Raw genomic sequence first — 17,056 nt, 5'->3', positions numbered from 1 at the left:
TCTTCTGCTTTCTTTTTGCCATATTGCTAGGTATACCGAAAATATTTTGAATGAAGTCCTTCACAAATGGTTGGATCTTTTCCTTCATACGAAAACTGACATGATTGCTTTGGTCCACGATTTAGGCAGGTCAGAGTAACTAATTACTCTACCTACTAAAGGTGTTTATACTTCTCTAAAACTTTGGTCAAATTTTCTTTGAAACCCATCTGTCCCCATTTGCTAACCATCAATACTTTTAAAGCACCATGTTCCCCACAGCAATAGGTTGTTATCTGCAGTTAAAATAATAAAGTAATTATAATTAAAGAAAGCCATGAAACAGGAGTGCACTTTGCTCTGCTGATGACTCCATTGATGATATCATGACTCCTCGCAATCAGCCTCCTCATAACAAGAATTCCTTTTTTGCACATAAATTATTGGCTTGCCAAAATCCATAAATTCCCTGTAATTTTAATGACAGATTCTTCTGAATCCTGGGTCAAGAAAATTATCCAGATCTTGCTCTTTCTCCTCCCATTATGTGTTAGCCTTCCGATTTCAATCAAAAGATGTCAACGAGTTTTTCAGTCATCCGTTACACCAATCAACAAATCAACGAACCAACAAAGCAATGAACCCCCCCAAAAATAATAATAAAATAAAAAAACACTGAACCAACAAACTAATGAACCACCAAACCACTGGACCAACAAAGTAATTAACAAACCATCAAACCAACAAACCACAATGAACCAACAAACTACTGAACCAACCAATTAATGACCCAACAAGCTACTAAACCAGCAAAGTAATTAACCAGCCAACAAACTAATGAACCAACAAACCATTAAACCAACAAAGTAATGAAGAACCGAACCACTGAACCAACAAACTAATGAACCAAGAAACCACAGGACCACCAAACCAACGAGTCAGCAAACTAATGAACCCATAGTTATGAACCATAAAATTAAAATAAATGCCCTGGCCCATAAGAAGCTAGGAATGGCTTTAGCACCCCATGACCCGTAAAAGGATGAGTGGGTCAGAAAATGAATGAATGAATGGATGGATGAATGAATGAAATAAGATATGAACGTCTGTTTTGTGAAAGCTAAAATTCCATAACAAAGAGTAAAAAGACTTCCCAGACTGCTTGTTTTGACCAATTTATCCTCCACATCAGTCTTGTTTTCTTCAAACTGTCAACAGCTTCAGTCTTCTAAACATTGTGTATAACAACACACAATATTTGGAAATTATCATGTTCCCAGTTTCATTAGTGCATGGAGGATTTGTGCAGATTTAAATGGCTGAAAATTAATGCTAATGGATATCAGAATGGTCTGTAATGGAGGAGGGTGAGTGGGAGGACTTGACTGGAAGAGATGTGGTAAATTAGCAGAAGCGATTCACCAAGTTGAGTAGGGATCTGTGAGAGCGTTGAGCTGCATAAATGTTTCTGCTTGCCAGTGGAAAAAAAAAAAAGACAATGCTGGAGCTTAAAAAAAAAAAAGTCCACTCACAGAGTGAGTACATACGTTTTTTGTTGGTTTTCTTTTTTCTTTTTTCTTCTCAGAGGCAGGACAAACTCCTCTTCCAAACAAAGCGAAAAGTGGAGCCAATTTCTGTCTGACACCTCTGTGCACAGTGCGACTGCTGAGAACATAACAGCTCGATTGCACCTTTATTTTTCCGTCCGAACCATTGTAAGAAAGTTCCCTTTGTCTCAGTTTTAATTTATGTGCATGCCAGCCAATTACACCTCTCCCAAAAGTTGTAAACAGGAGCACACTCGCAATAGTTTGGGAACAAAGTTTAACAACGTGTGACTTTCAATTCAATGGGAAGGTTTTCCTGGAAAGAAATGTCCATCTCATCAAACCATAACCAAATTAGGTTCTCGCTCTTAATGAACTGCAGTTCTTACTTCGAAGACTTACCAGGAATCCCCAGATACTTAATTGCTGTCACAGTGACACTGTTTTCATGTGTCCAGAGTCTAGAGAAAGAAAAAAGGCAGGTAATTGAAGGCAAGATGGAGGACTGTGTCTAAGAAGGTCCTTGTTCAGCTTTTGACCCGCTTTGTTTCCTTGATTGATTCCCCCTTTGAAGCTTCCACGCTCCATACAGGCCGCTGTCAGATGGAGACATATCTCTGACGGTGGGAGAAGCTGCGGGGCTTTTCTCTAATCACGCCCTGGTCTGCTGAAGCCATTCAAGAGGTGAATCAGCGCTGCACCAACCGGACCTCCGAGGCTTTCTCAAGTGTCTCAGGCATGCGCGGACATTAAAAGAGCTGCAGACGGAGACATCGTCGGGTTTAATATGCCCCCCAGACCTCTCCCTCTCCCTCATCAAGGACTGAAAGCATGAGCAGTTAATAGGAACGAAAGCCTGAGGTGGCAGAATTTTCCTTCCTGAGAGAGGAAGGCTTAACGGAGCAACAAGTGGAAGAGCTCCAGCTCTCACTCTCAGGCCTAATTAGAAACCAAAGACTGAGGATCATCGGCATAATGTCGTTTTGGAATCTCAAAGTCAAGCTTCATTAAAAGAGCAGCTCTCGTCTGTGTTAGAAAAGTCAGTATAGCAATTAAAGCCTTTATAGAGCTTTCACTGAAACTCATATTATAAGCTATTAACTTTATATTACATAACTTATATATTTTACTTTTTGGAGTCAATCCCAAAAAACACAATGACATCTCAATAATATGCAACAAAAACTGTTGGAAACCTTCACAAAATCTTTCAAGAACTCTATTTAGACCAAAAACATGAATGCTGTTATCTCATCTTTCAATGGTTTCAATTTCAAAAACTTGATTTTAAAGAAACAAGCAAAACCTGAAAGTGACCATAAATGATTATTTTAGCTTCATAAAAGTTGAAACCACTCCAAGCCGCTGTTTTGTCGCAAACCAACTGATTTCTACCAAATACCAGTTATCCTAATCTCTTCACATCATAACATACAGTTGCTAACAGTTATTTGGATACATAGACATTTAAAACCCTGATGGTTGTCCTGCTGGTCTGAGGCTTTTAATTTGAAATCCGGTAAGTATTTATCAAACCTGTTCAACTTATCGATGTCAGTGTGGCACTTTTCCATTCATTCATCTGTTAAACTAGTTCTACTACATTAGAAACAACTCTAATAACAATCACTATGTGGAAGTATCTGGTGCACCAGGAAGATGAAGGTTCTTTATAAACCAAAACTGATTGTAATTTAGAAGTACTGATCCTCTTATTTTTATGTTATGTCTAAAATATTAGCATTTTCAAGATAAAGCTTCTGCAACCTCCCAATTGCAACAAGATCTAAGTTTACCGGTACATTAAAGCTTTTCATTTTTCCTGAAGCCATTTTTACAGTAAGAATTGATGACTAGATTCTCACTGCTTAATTCCTGATTGAGGGGTGGACTAACAACAACAGCTTCTAAGCATGGTTTACAATCATTGTGGTTTCATGCAACATGGAATGTTTTGCCCAGCTGAGGATCATCTGCAGCATCTTGCAGGACCCTGAACACTTCTAAGTCTTCAGTGGAGACACGCCTCCATATGTAGGGTTACTGCCAGCCATCCCTCTTGGAGTTCACCTCTGATATTATCTGTCCATTATCAGTTAAGGCCTCGTCTGGTTATCTACCATTTTAGAGCCTTTTCCCTAAAATCTGCCCCCTGACCTGTTTTATGCTTCTGGCTGTCTGGTTCCTCGTAACACTGAAACCTTTGTAAATTCCACTGTGCCTGTTTTCAAGTGGCTGATAGAGCAGAAGATCTTTACATTCCCCCGTGAGTCTATTTCTCTACAATCTCTCACTACCTCCCTCTGTGAGAGCCATGAGTTTTAAAGTTCAACCGTGTTGACAAATAAAAGTACATCTATAAACTTGAACTTGCATTAACCAAAGTGTATTTATGTGTGCCTGTTTTTACTATTAGCGTTACATAATGTCATTACGAAGAGAGGCTAATTATGCCGCGACTGTAGCAGGGGGATTTTTGACTTTGTTATGAACATCTGTTTGCTGCTTTTTTTGCCTGTGTCACCCCTCAATCTGAATCTGGGTTTGAATCCCTCTACAAAATCTGTCTGTCCAATGCTTTTCTCTAATTTGATCCCTTAGCCCAAACCGGAAGAACAGAAAGTCTCCTAAGGAGTTCTGCAGGTTTCTTCCTGTTAAAAGGGAGTTTATCCTTTCCACCGTCCCCTGTGCTTGTTCTAGTAGAATTGGGGGATTTTTCCACTTCCTACTACCTTGACATGACTGCATTTGACGATATTGAAATAAAAATGAATTGCGTTTAAACTCCAGTTCAGATTCAGGCACGAACAAAGTTATACCCGAGGGCCAAACATGGTCAATTCCAATCTTTAACTCATGGTAGCACCATCTTTATTTTGAATATACAGATATGATGTACTGTGTGAAGAATCACAATCCAAAATAATTGAATTTGTCCATCCATGGATGAATCCATCCATCCAGCTTTTTTACTACTTTCTCCTGTTCAGGGTCATGAGTCTTTAGAGATAAGCATTGGAAACACTAATTCTACTGTGTGGATCAGTCTAAAATAAACTGATTCATTCATTAAATTTAGCCGAAGTTTCATCGGTGAGCTGGAAGTCGAATGGTTGTTGCAAACATTATTTTGCTTTCTTTGAAATAATGAATCAACAGCAAGTATTCCTGTGAAGGACACAATTCGTGCAGGTTCAACAAACACAATGAACAACAACGACCGACCTTGACTTAACAACATCCACACAATGAGTTCAAGACTGCAAAAAGCTCATTCGTCTCACTCTTGATTAAAGAGCCTTTGTTTGTGAATGTGTTCTGCCTAAAATGAATCACCATTATCTCCAGCATTTAAAATGTTCATTTGGAGGTGAAACTGGTCACAGCAACACAAAGTCATCACTCACTGAGACTTCTCTCAGGCCTCATTCACAACAAATTCTTTCAAGTGAAAATGTAGCATTCCAGAAATGTTTTGTGTTTACAAGGAAACGGTGAAATAATGTAGCTAACACGTTCGTCCACTAGTGGGCACTGTTGGTTGTAAAGTTGTTTAAGGTCCTGTGCCGATGGGGGGACCCCGAGGGCTGACAAACTTTACTCCACAGAAATCTCATAAAAAGGCCTAAAACTGCTGAGACCGACTCCATTAACCCCATCAAACAACCAGCGAATGAAATGCAGTGACAGCTTTGATGGAAACCTCCCTAAAGGGGCCCCGTGTGGTCCCTGCTGCTCTGCTGCATCCAGTGACTTTACTGAAGTGTGTCAATCAAAGTGACAAGAAAGCTAACCGTGCAAAAGGAAGAGGAGATGAGCAAAGAGAAAAGCAAAGAGAAAAGAAAGGTGAACGCAGGACGCAGTCAGTGGAGCAGAAAACGACGTGGAAAACCCTTAAACTAGCATTAGATGTAAGGCTGAATGTTAACTGTTTAATAGTTAGTTCGCCTCGCTAAACATCAGCCTGGAGATCTGTCGGCTCGCTGCCACAGAGCGTGTTGACACACCGCTTGGCTAGCAGCTAGCCAACTGAAAGGCAGGCAATATGATTGTAAGGTGCATTACCAAGACTTCACAAAAGCAACTAGGACACTGGTAATGGGTGGGAAAACAGCGAATCCACTGTAAACTAATGCAAGTTGTGTCTTGGCTAACTCTTAAACTATTAACGCTTTGAAATTCAGATGTCAGTTTCGACACTGTGATTTCTGTATGAAAGACTGTCAATTTTTGGAGCACATTATCGGCTGAAATAAGTCCCAGACATTGAATTTAAAACAAAGGTGACGTGCCGGCTGTTGTGGTAAAAACACATTAGAGTTGAAGCTATTTTTGGATAATTGGTTTCTGAATTACCTCTATTGATACACTGAAATATCTGCTGTTAGTTTTATGATAATAGAAGCAGAGTTCATCATGTTGGAATAATACAGAAGTTTAAGTTTTTTTATCTTTTTCATAATAATAATAATAATCTATAAAACCGATGTTCGTCCATAGTCAGACGGGCCCCTTGGGAGCTTTTAAATGGGGCCCCAGCGCACTCTCCACGCCACTGCTTGGTGTGTAGCACAGAGATGGAACCCAGACGTTTTGAAAAAGTTGCATTTTCAACAACGGAGTCGAAGCATTTTCAAAACATTCCTTTTTGATAGATGTTCTCAAAAAGTTCCCCTTTCAGTGGTTCCGAGCATGATTGTCGTGTGAACGTTCCCTCATTTTCCTGAAGCAGAACGACTACAACTGAGCCATCTGTACATATTCATGTTGGACTTGTTGTCATGTTTCCTGAATTACACCATCAACGTGCCTAAACACCAGGCAGCAGACTGGTTCAAATCCCCCTCTTTACGTGAAGCTTCAAAGTCAACAAGACAAACAACATAAATGCTTGTATTTCCACTCCCTCTGTGCCCATTGGTCAGCCGGTCGCGATAAGGTTCGGGTAAACAAGCTTTAACTGTACGGATTAGGACTTCACGGCTGCAATTAACATAATCGCAGCCTTATGTAACAATAACGAGCCTGTTTCATATTCATCTGAGCTTATTTTGTATTCATTTTTGGAAGCAGGTCAAGAAAAAATCCACTGCGTTGGGAGAATATCTGCGGGATTTTCAAACAGAAACCAAGGCCAAATCCATTCCTTCTTTATTTATTTCGCATGTAGCCTTCTTATCGTCTTCATTTTGTGCATGCTGTCAATTATCGCGAAGGGGAAGACGGGATTTGGATCACATGAAATGGAATGTGTACAGAAAACAGTGAGGGGCCCCGTGCAAGGAATCTGGTATTCAGAGAGAAGGCAGAAGAAGCCCGGTCGTCCCTGAGCCTTCGCTTATGTCTGAGGCACAATGATTTACAATGGAGCCCAGCAAGACTCGGTATGTGGGCTGATGCATCAACATAATCTGAATTCTACCGTAGCAGCTGCGCGGCACACACAACCCCCGTGCTGCCTTTTAAAAATATACTTATAGGAAAAAGGAATCCTGGGATCTGGATTTGTTGTTTTGAGTGTCGACTGCCTTCCAAACTTGTATCTTGGTTTTGAGCATTTCTTCCACAGTTACAGCCCAAAAAGACTGACTGAGCTGCAGTGTTGAATTTCCTCCACAGAAAAAAAAAGAAACTCTCTGGAAACCAAAAGTCATGAATGGTGCCTGCTTTATTACTTTTCTAAAATTGGAAAGCAAATAACATCTTATCTCCATGCCACCTTTTTGATTAATCGCAGTTTCTAAATGGTTTTTGCTGCCCAGTGCTGCTGCTTTTGCCAAACACATAAAAAAAAATAATACAATATTTCAATCTGGAAATGAGGAGTCCAGCAGAAATTAGTTTGGGTCTTTTTAAGGTAATTTAGATGTGCGGATAAAGTAAAGTGAAGGGAAAAAGAAGTTACTGACCCGCTCCTCCTCCTCGCGCAGGTCGGGCATGGTGCTGACGCACAGCGTGACCGCCGTGATGGCCACGAAGATCACCGACAGGCAGGCGAAGATCTTCCCCGGCAGGCCGGAGTGAGGGTTCTCCACCATGTCCCGGAGCCTCCGCATGCAGCCCGCCGCCAGCGTCTCCTCCGGCGCCTCCGACGGCTGCCGGCTCTCCTCGCAGGACTGCGGCGAGGCCAGCTCGGTGTCCTCCTCCTCCAGCCGCTGCTGCTCCTTGTACTCCTCCTGCCGGAGCCGCAGCTTCCGGAGGCAGCACCAGTCCAGGTTGTTCTCCTCCACGCCCCAGTACAGCAGCTCCTCCTGGAAGGACAGGGCGCACATCTCCCTCAGGAGCCGCAGCTTCCCCGCCGCCAGGAACGACACGATGATGCGGAACGCCGACGGGCTCCGGTCGAAGAAGTACTCGTTGCGGCTGCCGTCGTAGTCGTCGCACACGTCCATGATCTCGGCCTCGTTGCTGCAGCTGCGCAGCTTCCCCAGGCGCGTCAGGGGGAACTCGTCCAGCGTGGACCAGGGGATGCGGTACTTGATGCCCCCGACGTTGATGATGGCCGCCCCGTCCGCCAGGCCGATCTCGTCTCCGGTCTTGAGGCGGGTCTGGGGCTGGAGCAGGAGCTGGGCCCGCTTGTAGAACAGGCCCTTCTTGGACGAGACCTCTTGCGGGTTCTCAACGCGCTTGAAGTGGATGGTGGTGAACTGGTGCTCGGCGTTCCCGGCCAGGAAGGCCACCTCCTGGTACATCCCTGCGGCTCTGTGGGAGGACGCTGTCCTGCACAGTGCGGCGCTTCACGGGGCGACTGCCAGCTTGTCACCCATTCAGCAGCACAGCACGGCTCTGTGGAGGAAGGAAAAACAGAGATAAGTATGTCAGTTACATGAAGGAAATCAGTGATTTCATCTGTCTTTCTGACGCTGGCGGCAAAGGGAAAAGGTCATCGGTCGATCTCAGGTTTAACATAGAGAGACACGACCACTCACACACACACACACACACACACACACACACACCAATCTTCAACATTAAGGTCCCGTTTCAAGTGAAAATACATCATGTTACAACTTTTCAAAGGTACCCAAGATAAAACTTTTCAATGTATTACCCAGTAATCAGCCGTAACATTACGACCACTCGAGGTGCAGAGATCAGCACCGACTGCTCATTTTGTTGTTACTGGGAGGGGTACATCCAGCAACAAATGAACTTTTTGTCCTCAAGCTTTATACTTTAGAAGCATAAAAATGCATAAAAGTTTGAGTAGATTGCACAGATCCAGATATCTGTTGAGTAGACGACTTGATCAGTGCAAACCCGTGACAGTAGAGGGGTCAATTCTCAACCAACCCTTAACCAAGACGAACAAAAGAAGGAGATCAGTTTCAGCAGCTATATATAAAATACATGTGACATTAACATATGCTCAATGTTTAATCTGTGTGGTCATCATTTATTTAATGTTCATTACATATGGACATACAATGTATTATTCAAAACAGACTTTCGAGCAAGATACAAGCAAGATACTGTATTCTGAAGATGCAGCAGACAGCAAGAAATATATATTGTATCAGGCTGTGCACACTCCTTTTCCAGGGGAAATTAGAAGAGGGAATGCTACATACTCAATGCAGAACAAGAGAGTGAAAGTTGTCTTTATTCATGTGCTGCTCTTTTGTCAGTAGTGGAAACACAGTGGGTGGCAATGAAAGAAAGACCTAATGAAAGATGAAGACTCGTGAGAATGAAGGGAGCTAACAAAGCTTGGGTATTACAGCTCTTCAGTATGAGAATGGAGCAAGAAAACAATCCCTCCATTAGCTCGACTCTTGTTATGTTGATAAACGTCTTTATTCAAGAGTAGGATTACCTTGAAAAGTCTAACGGAGTTCAACAGCCAGACAAAAATCAGAGTTTAGGGGCCTGTTTACACCACAATGGATCATTTTGTCATGTCCGTTTCAGGAAATCTTTGAAAACGATGTCTGTTTACACAGAAATGCCAGAAATGCTGAAAATGATGTAGTTTTCACCCAGGGCCAGTAGTGGGTGCTGTTGTTTGCTTTAGTAATGAAAACACACAGAGCAGAGAAGAATACACTGCCACCATAACATGGGAGAACATGGACATTTATGTGGACAGACGGCCATATTGAATTGTTCTTACGGTGACTGTCAACTCTAAAACTAGCAAGTCCAGGAGGATATTGATTGGGAGTCATGACACTCTGGAGGAGAGCATTGCTCTTATTGTTCACCTGCTGAACATGTGCAGAATAATGACTTACAGCTGTGAGGTGTTTGCAAAGCAGCAACATTTTAGAATTTTCCCCCATTTCCACCGACTCAGAGCATTTCCAAGAAGTTCCCCCTTGGGGGCTTTTTTTTTGTGACTTGCATATTTATAATTTCCCACTGCATTAACAATCACACAGATATTTAAACAGACAAAACATGTCACTTGAAAACGTCACCGAAACGGGGTCTAAGTTTCATGCTGTCAAGACAAGGAGCACCTGATCTAATGAAGGGTTGCACCGATGAGAACGGTGAGAACGTTGGGTGCTTTTGCTGATGGGGTGATGGCACGATCCACCCTGGACAGTCCATCGCATTACAAACACACACACACACACACTCACCAGAGAACCAGAGGAAACTCACATAAAATGAGAGAACATGCAAACTCTACACAAAAGAGAACTCAACTGGTGTTTAAACCCAGACCTCCTCACTGTGAGGCAAGAGTGTAAACCACTGCACGATAGAAAAGCTATCCTGAGTGATTTCTCAGCTCTTATCAGAAGGTACTGGAAGAGCTCAGTTCAGGTTCTTGCACAGGTGATTGGTTCAGGTCTTACCTTAGGTTTTAAGGAGCTGGAAATCAGCAGCTAGTTCAACCCACAACCTGGAGGACCAGGGGATCACTCTCCTTCTGGTTTTTACCCTTTGGCCTGTTTGACATGGAGTATGTCGCTCCAGCTCTATAGAGGTCCTAGAGAAACAGAAACTACCCCATCGAGGTAGCAACATGGAGCCCTTTGGGTTTAGTTGGAGCCTAGATGAGGAAGACTACATTGTATGACCGACTGACAAAAAAAAACAGTTTTTCTTTTTAGTATTTATGCTGCAAAGCAGTCAGTAATAAAGTTTGAAAGATTTTTGGATCTGAAGCCAAATGTGTGGAACATTCAGTGATAATCAAACAAAACAAGTGTTGTTGGAGTTCGTTTCTCCTTCAGGACACTGCAGTCACTGCGAGCTGAATCAGCCCGGTGTCATCACTCACTGATCCTCCGTGTCAGCCTGTCTGCTTCTCTTCTCTCATCTTGTGAGAGTGGAAAAAAAAAAAAAAAAAAAAAACTCTCCTTAGAATCAATTATGTCTTTCAGAAGCTGCGTTGTTCTGTACAAGCAGAGACATTTCTTGTTTTATTTAACACGGCCATCTGGAAGCACAATCCACACGAAGCGTAGCAGCGGGGCCGGTGATCTCCCGCCCGCCGTGGAGGGGCGTCAGGGCCGCGAGCGGCGGAGCCGAGCAGAGGACGGCCGGGCACATCATCACAACAAATTAAGAGAACGAGCCCGCCGGCTGTCCGCGGAGTCCACTCCTCTGTGGTGAGGCCAATCATTTGGAAACAGGCCATTTTCTCCCAGAGAGGGGGTTCAGAGCGCGGCCCCTCCACAGCGACTCGGCAAAGTGCTCCTGACAGGAGCAGTTTATCCGGCGTGACACCGCAGCCTCAGAGAGAATCAATTAGAGGACGACAGGAGGGGCTTCAACACCAGGAGCCAGTGAGACAATGTAGGACGCTGACTGGATCGTGAAAATCCCACAAATAGAAGCAAGATTGAAATGTTGACATACCTCTGTGTCAGACCTCAGCTAAAACTTAATCCAATTCCAGGAAGTGCTGCTGATATTGACAGATTAGTTGAAACCAAGCAATAAGCATATTTTTTGGATTATAGCGGTTTATTGACCATCGGACTGGCAGAGGAAGATGAGTTATAAAGTCTGATGGCACCAGGGAGGAAGGATTTCCTGAATGTTAAAGGCTCGTGTAGGAGATGTGACACATTGTTCGTGACCGTCAGCCATTTTTCCAGCGCTCTGTCCTCGACCACCTCCTCCAGAGAGTCAAACGTCAAACCCAGCGCTGACCCCGCCTTTTTTAAGGAGTTCATTTAATCTGTTGCCTTAATGCCGCCATCACACTAAACTATATTTCAAAACTATCCTTGTGGTAGAAGTGCAGGGTCACTGTTTGGCGTCCGGGTAGCGAGGATGATATCTCAAACAGGTCAGGGTTGATCGTCACACCTCCATATACTATTAGAAATAAAGCCTACTGCATCAAACCCTTAAGTTGTCTGACCGCTCGACTGACTCAGGCCAAGCTCATTAATCAACTCTAACTTGCAGCAGGAGAGTGAAAACAATGTTGAAAGAGTAACTTTCCTGGTGGGAAGCGGCCTTAACAGGTAGCGTTTTAAAAAAACAAACACCTGCTTGGTGGGAGGAGGCGTTCTGCGCAGAGTCCCCAAATCTCACAACATCTGTGTTGTTCTTCCAGAACTTTGCCAAACAAGCGGTTCTTCACAAATGCACCAAATGCTGCATCTGAAAGTATCATTTCTCTGAAAGACCGATGTGCACCTACACATCTGAGAAGAAGCGTTCAAGCAAGGCCTTCTTCATTCCAGAAATCAAGTCCGCATTAAAGCTACATATAAGAATCCATGCTCCTGTTTGAAGCACTTCACATCCGTCTCGTGCTCATTAGGTGAGGTGAGCATGAATCAGGCTGCAAAAACGTCGCTCTTGAAGTGCCACAATCAAAGAAGGACCGCTTCTCAGACCTTAATCACTCACCAGTCCGACTGGGATGGGAAGAGATGGAGATTACCTCTTACTTCACGAGTCACCGGAGCCGCTGGTTTTGTCCGTCGCTTTGAAGAAATGCTGCAATATTGATTCAATAAGCGACGTTCCTAATTGAAAACGGCAAATCTGCACAGACTGTGCGTTCCGCGGCATGAATCATAAACGGATTGATTTTCTACAACCCAAAACTCATTATTTACTTATTGTAAAGGCTTAAAAATGGATGGGAATTCATGACTTGTTCAGTTTGAAGCTGTGCGATTTGGAGGGAGACCAGGAACAAAAGCCAGCAAACGGCCCGCCCACACAGCTCAGGAGGAAGCTTGATGGACGTTTCTGATCCACAGAAATTTTATCCTGAGACCAAAGGGGAAAAAAATCTGCAGCGTGTGAAGGTTTGAACCCAGAAACTCTTGGATTTGACTACAGACAGAAAACGCCTGTCTTGTGAGTGCTGTAGTCTGAACTGAAATGCCAGGGTACGCTGGAGTCAGGTCAGCAGTCCGTCACAGGAACATCACAAAGAGACAGACAATCACTCACCCACACACACACACAAACACACACACCCAAACACACCAGCAGGCAGTGTGGAGTCACCAGTCAACCTGACAAGAGTCTTCAGACCGGAGGAGAAGCGAAAGTAGAAAAAGCTGAAGGATGACACTGAAACTCAACTGGAATCGATCCAGAGTCTTCGAGCTTGACAGCTGAATCCAGACCAGCCCACCAGAACCAGGGTTTGAATCCCTCCCTGCAGTCTGTCTATCTGTCCGATCCTGCACTTTCCTTCTGTCCTCTAACTCGAACCTGAACAGCAGAAAGTCTCTGAGTCTGGTTCTAGAAAACTCCTCCAAACCAGCCTTCAGCAGGTATTTCTCCAGATCAGGAGGCTCAAACACCTTCCAGTTCAGGGGCAGGTATGGTCGAATTTCATCTTGAATTTGCCAGAGAAGTAAAATAGAACCATAACAACCTCAAAATCTAAACCTTCAAGATTTTCATGAGGATATGTATGGAAATAAGAAGTCTATATTTTCACAAAAACCATAATTTATTTCATTATAATTGAGTTGAGTATGTTTAAACTACAGGATTTAGGCTAACTTTTTAACAGTAATTAGCTACTAGCATACTTCTGAAAAACTTGTTGCAGTTGAATTGACTTCTTGGGATCCTTGTTAACGCTGAATACGAGTTTCCAGCATGTTTTTGTGTCGCATATTAGCAGTAGCTACGCGGTTGGGTGCAATCGACCACTGGCTAATTAAATTAGCATCATCAACTCCCGTTAATAAATCAGGATTAGCGTTCCTTCGTTGCAGGTTAAGAGCAGCTCAGAGAGATCTGCTTTTATTTCACTCATGGTCTAAGATGTGAAAAGACTTATTGATTCCTTGAGTAATAATAAAGTCAGAGGCTTTCCAGACCACACAGATCCATAAATCCCATTCAGACTGGTGATTTACTGTGATAGTGCATGGTGATGTGTGTGTGACAGATCGTCCATAGCTTCACAATACACACATTTAATATTCACACAGTATGAAGCGTAATGGGGTTTTTTTTCCACACAAACACAATTATTTCTAGGGAAAATAAACGGTGCAAGCTTTAGAAACACATCGCGGAAGCAGAGACGGACGAACAGTGACGGCTGATTGGCGATAAAAAGCAGCGACTTGAAAAAGCTCGGCGCTCACTCTCAATCTGCATCAGCTTCTGCCGTCCGGAGGGTTTTCAGAAGCAGCTGCACAGGAAACGTTCGCTCCCAGCCTCGTTTTGTGGCTGTCAATCAACCGATTCAAACGACTGACGGAAAACTGGAGGAGATGAGGACGTGATGATGAGGGACAGCGGGGACGCTCCGCAATGATTAAAGAGAAGAGTTATGAGGACTGAGCTGATGTTCGGATGTGACGAGAGCGAACCACATGTGTCAAACACATTTTACTTCAGGAGCCACATTCAGCTCAAATTCAGCTTAAGTGGGCCGAAATGGTGAAATAAAGCCACAATAACCTTCAGGTTTAAAATGTAAATCTTTTCTTCCTTGTGGTGAAGAGCAACTGTAAAGAAAATCTCTATATTTGACATTGAACCAACCAATTACTCCACAAAATGACAACAATCTCACCAATTTCAATGAAACCTTCTGATGCTATCTTCATAATGGAATCACAGATATCTCAGCTCAGGCCTCAGTGTTGTGTTGTGTTGTGTTGTATTGTGTTGTGTTGTGTTGTGTTGTGTTGTGTTGTGTTGTGTTACAAAATATGTTTAAAAAAACAAAATCTGGGTTTTCTTTGAAATTTCTACAGTTCAAATTGTCACTTCATGGGTCAGCTTTTGAGTTTTTGTTTTTGTTGTTTTGAGTTTTTCTTTTGAGTCTCCAGTGGGCCATTTGTGGCCCACAGACCTTATGTTTAACACCTAAAGCTAAAAGAAAAAGGTGTTTCCATTCGTGTTTCATATTTGTAGGTTTTTTTTAATGGAAAAATACCAAGTTTAACTCTTTTCTCTTGAATTGTGCTCCGACTTCAACTCACTGACCATGACGAGAGTTTCAGAATGTTCCCAAGAGAAGGTCGTCTCATTGTCTTTGGAATATAAACTCGAATAAACTCACATTTAAATCCCGCTTTGCGTATCTTACCCTGATTACAAGTAAATATGAGACATACTCACTTACAGCCACTTAACGCTGGGTGGTCTTTTGTCCGTCTGCGTTGCTCTGTGTCTCTCTTCTACCTTTCTTCTTTTCCTCCCTCTCCTCTGCTTTCTCAGGTAAAACTGTTGTTTCTCTGTGAAACTGCTTTGAGATAACTGTGTTGTTTATGGCTCTCTAGAAATAAAAACTAATTCAATTGAAATGTTATCTGTTCCATCTCTTTAATTCAGATGACTTATGAGGCTTGAATAGAAGGAAGAATCCCCACCAGTCATCAAACAATGGATCAAAGACCTGGTGTATCATCTGATATTAGATTTTTTTTTGGGGGTGAAAATACCAATGAAAGAGAAGATTACATGATTACAGTAATGTGATTCATATTTTTGAAATGAATACAAAGCCTCTAAAAGGTCTGCTTAATCATAAATGAAAGTATTTATCTTTTCAAATCCACTTTTAGGGTTACATAAAAAAAGTCACATTTCTCATCACAAAATGTTCCCATACGACACTGTTTCTCAAGCTGTGGCACGAGGACCACGAGTGGCACCAAAGAGTTCCAATCATGGGTCACAAACAGGCCTGTTTAATCTCAACTGAACCAGATCAGTAACATACCAAAAATAGAAATTCTATACAAAAACATCCTGTTCGCTTAAATATATATTTTTAGAAAAGCTAATTAAATTAAGGTTTTTTTTTAATATATGGACATTTTTTCTATTAGTCATGAAGTCTTTCGGTGGATGCTAATGCTACATTTAATGAAGCTGCATGAATTACAGACTAAATTATGTTGATATTTTGCCATTTTCGCACTTTTTAAATCCAAAGAGCAACACAATCTGGCGGCCTTTGTTTGGCCCACGGACCCTATGTTTGATACCGATGGTCTAGTTATAAGCAGAGGAAAATCTATGTGCATCACAATAGTTGTAATTTATAACAAAAACAACATTTTTCAAGGAAGAAAATCAGATTTCGAGGTTTATTTGATGAAAACGTGTCTTTGTGCAGTTTTTATGAGAAAAAAAGAGATGTTGCCACTGTGTCAAGTGAAAATACTCCTAATATGAGGAGGAAAGATGTCTCAAAGGGATCAATACTACATTTAGATTGCTCATATTTGGAGAACTCAACATTTTCTCAGGAGAAAAAAGTTTAACATTCATTAAACTGTAGTAAATAACCCTCATTTAAGGAATAAATACACCCGATTTCCAGTGTTGTGTGATGAGTTCCTTCCACCTTCAGGGATAATCTGATGTGGAGAACAGATGATCTGAAGTGGAGAAAACAAGGTTTAAATGAAAGAGAGGAGCTCTCTGAGGACGCGTGGAACAGAACAGGAGAGCGTTTAGCAGCATGCTGGGACTATTAGCTGGATTCGTGCTGAAAAATTAACTATATAAGGGCTTTAAGGCAGGAATCATTACCCTCACGAGCCCCCGGAGTCAGTTTTTTGCCCCCCTGTGGGGCAAACAGTTGGTATTTACATTACAGATGAGGAGTCAGTTCAGTTTTCTCTCCCTCTCTCCCGGCTATGTACTCAAACCCATGCATATTTTAGACGTATTGAAGCAGAATAAGTGTATTTTTGGGATGCATCAGGAGATGAGGAGGAGGAGGAAGAGGAGGATGCGGCGCTCACCCGGTGCGTCGTCGGACTCGCGTCCATCTCCACGCTCCGCGTGCCTCCTTCAAGTTTCCCCCGCAGATGCTCCGGGACATCGTGGGAAGAGTGGGGGAGAGAAAAAAAAACCCATCCAGATCTCACTCACAGGGCGTCAAAAAGTCGCTTCATGATAAAAGGAAAAAGGCAGGAGAGTGTTGACTTCCAGCGCTCCGGAGGAGGCGCGAAAGCGCTGAAATCCACATCCACGAGGAGCCTCCGAAACAATGAGTGTCCACGAGAGAGGAGGCGGCAGGTGGAGCAGCGAGTGTGTGTGAGAGAGAGGGAGAGCGTGTGTGGCAGTGAGTGTGTGTGTGTGTGTGTGTGTGAAGAGGAGCGCGTCCTGAG

The 17,056-nt window shown here is 42.8% G+C and overlaps 1 protein-coding gene across 1 annotated transcript in view; it reads right to left on the bottom strand.

Annotated features, from left to right (window-relative positions):
• Window positions 1–16,778, bottom strand: part of kcng2 (potassium voltage-gated channel, subfamily G, member 2) — a 35,039-nt gene extending 18,261 nt beyond the window's left edge. Inside the window, exons 1-2 of the mRNA XM_030082157.1 lie at window positions 16,688–16,778; window positions 7,436–8,312 (exon numbers count right to left, since the gene is read on the bottom strand). Of these exons, the coding sequence (XP_029938017.1) occupies window positions 7,436–8,218 (783 nt within the window). The 5' untranslated portion in view covers window positions 8,219–8,312; window positions 16,688–16,778. The remainder of the gene's footprint in view (window positions 1–7,435; window positions 8,313–16,687) is intronic.
• Between the last annotated feature and the right edge of the window lie 278 nt (window positions 16,779–17,056).

This window comes from Salarias fasciatus, chromosome 22 (assembly GCF_902148845.1).
Source record: "Salarias fasciatus chromosome 22, fSalaFa1.1, whole genome shotgun sequence".
Taxonomy (NCBI): Eukaryota; Metazoa; Chordata; class Actinopteri; order Blenniiformes; family Blenniidae; genus Salarias; species Salarias fasciatus.
The sequence above is the reverse complement of the archived record's forward strand: the minus strand, read 5'-3'. Positions and strand labels throughout refer to the sequence as shown.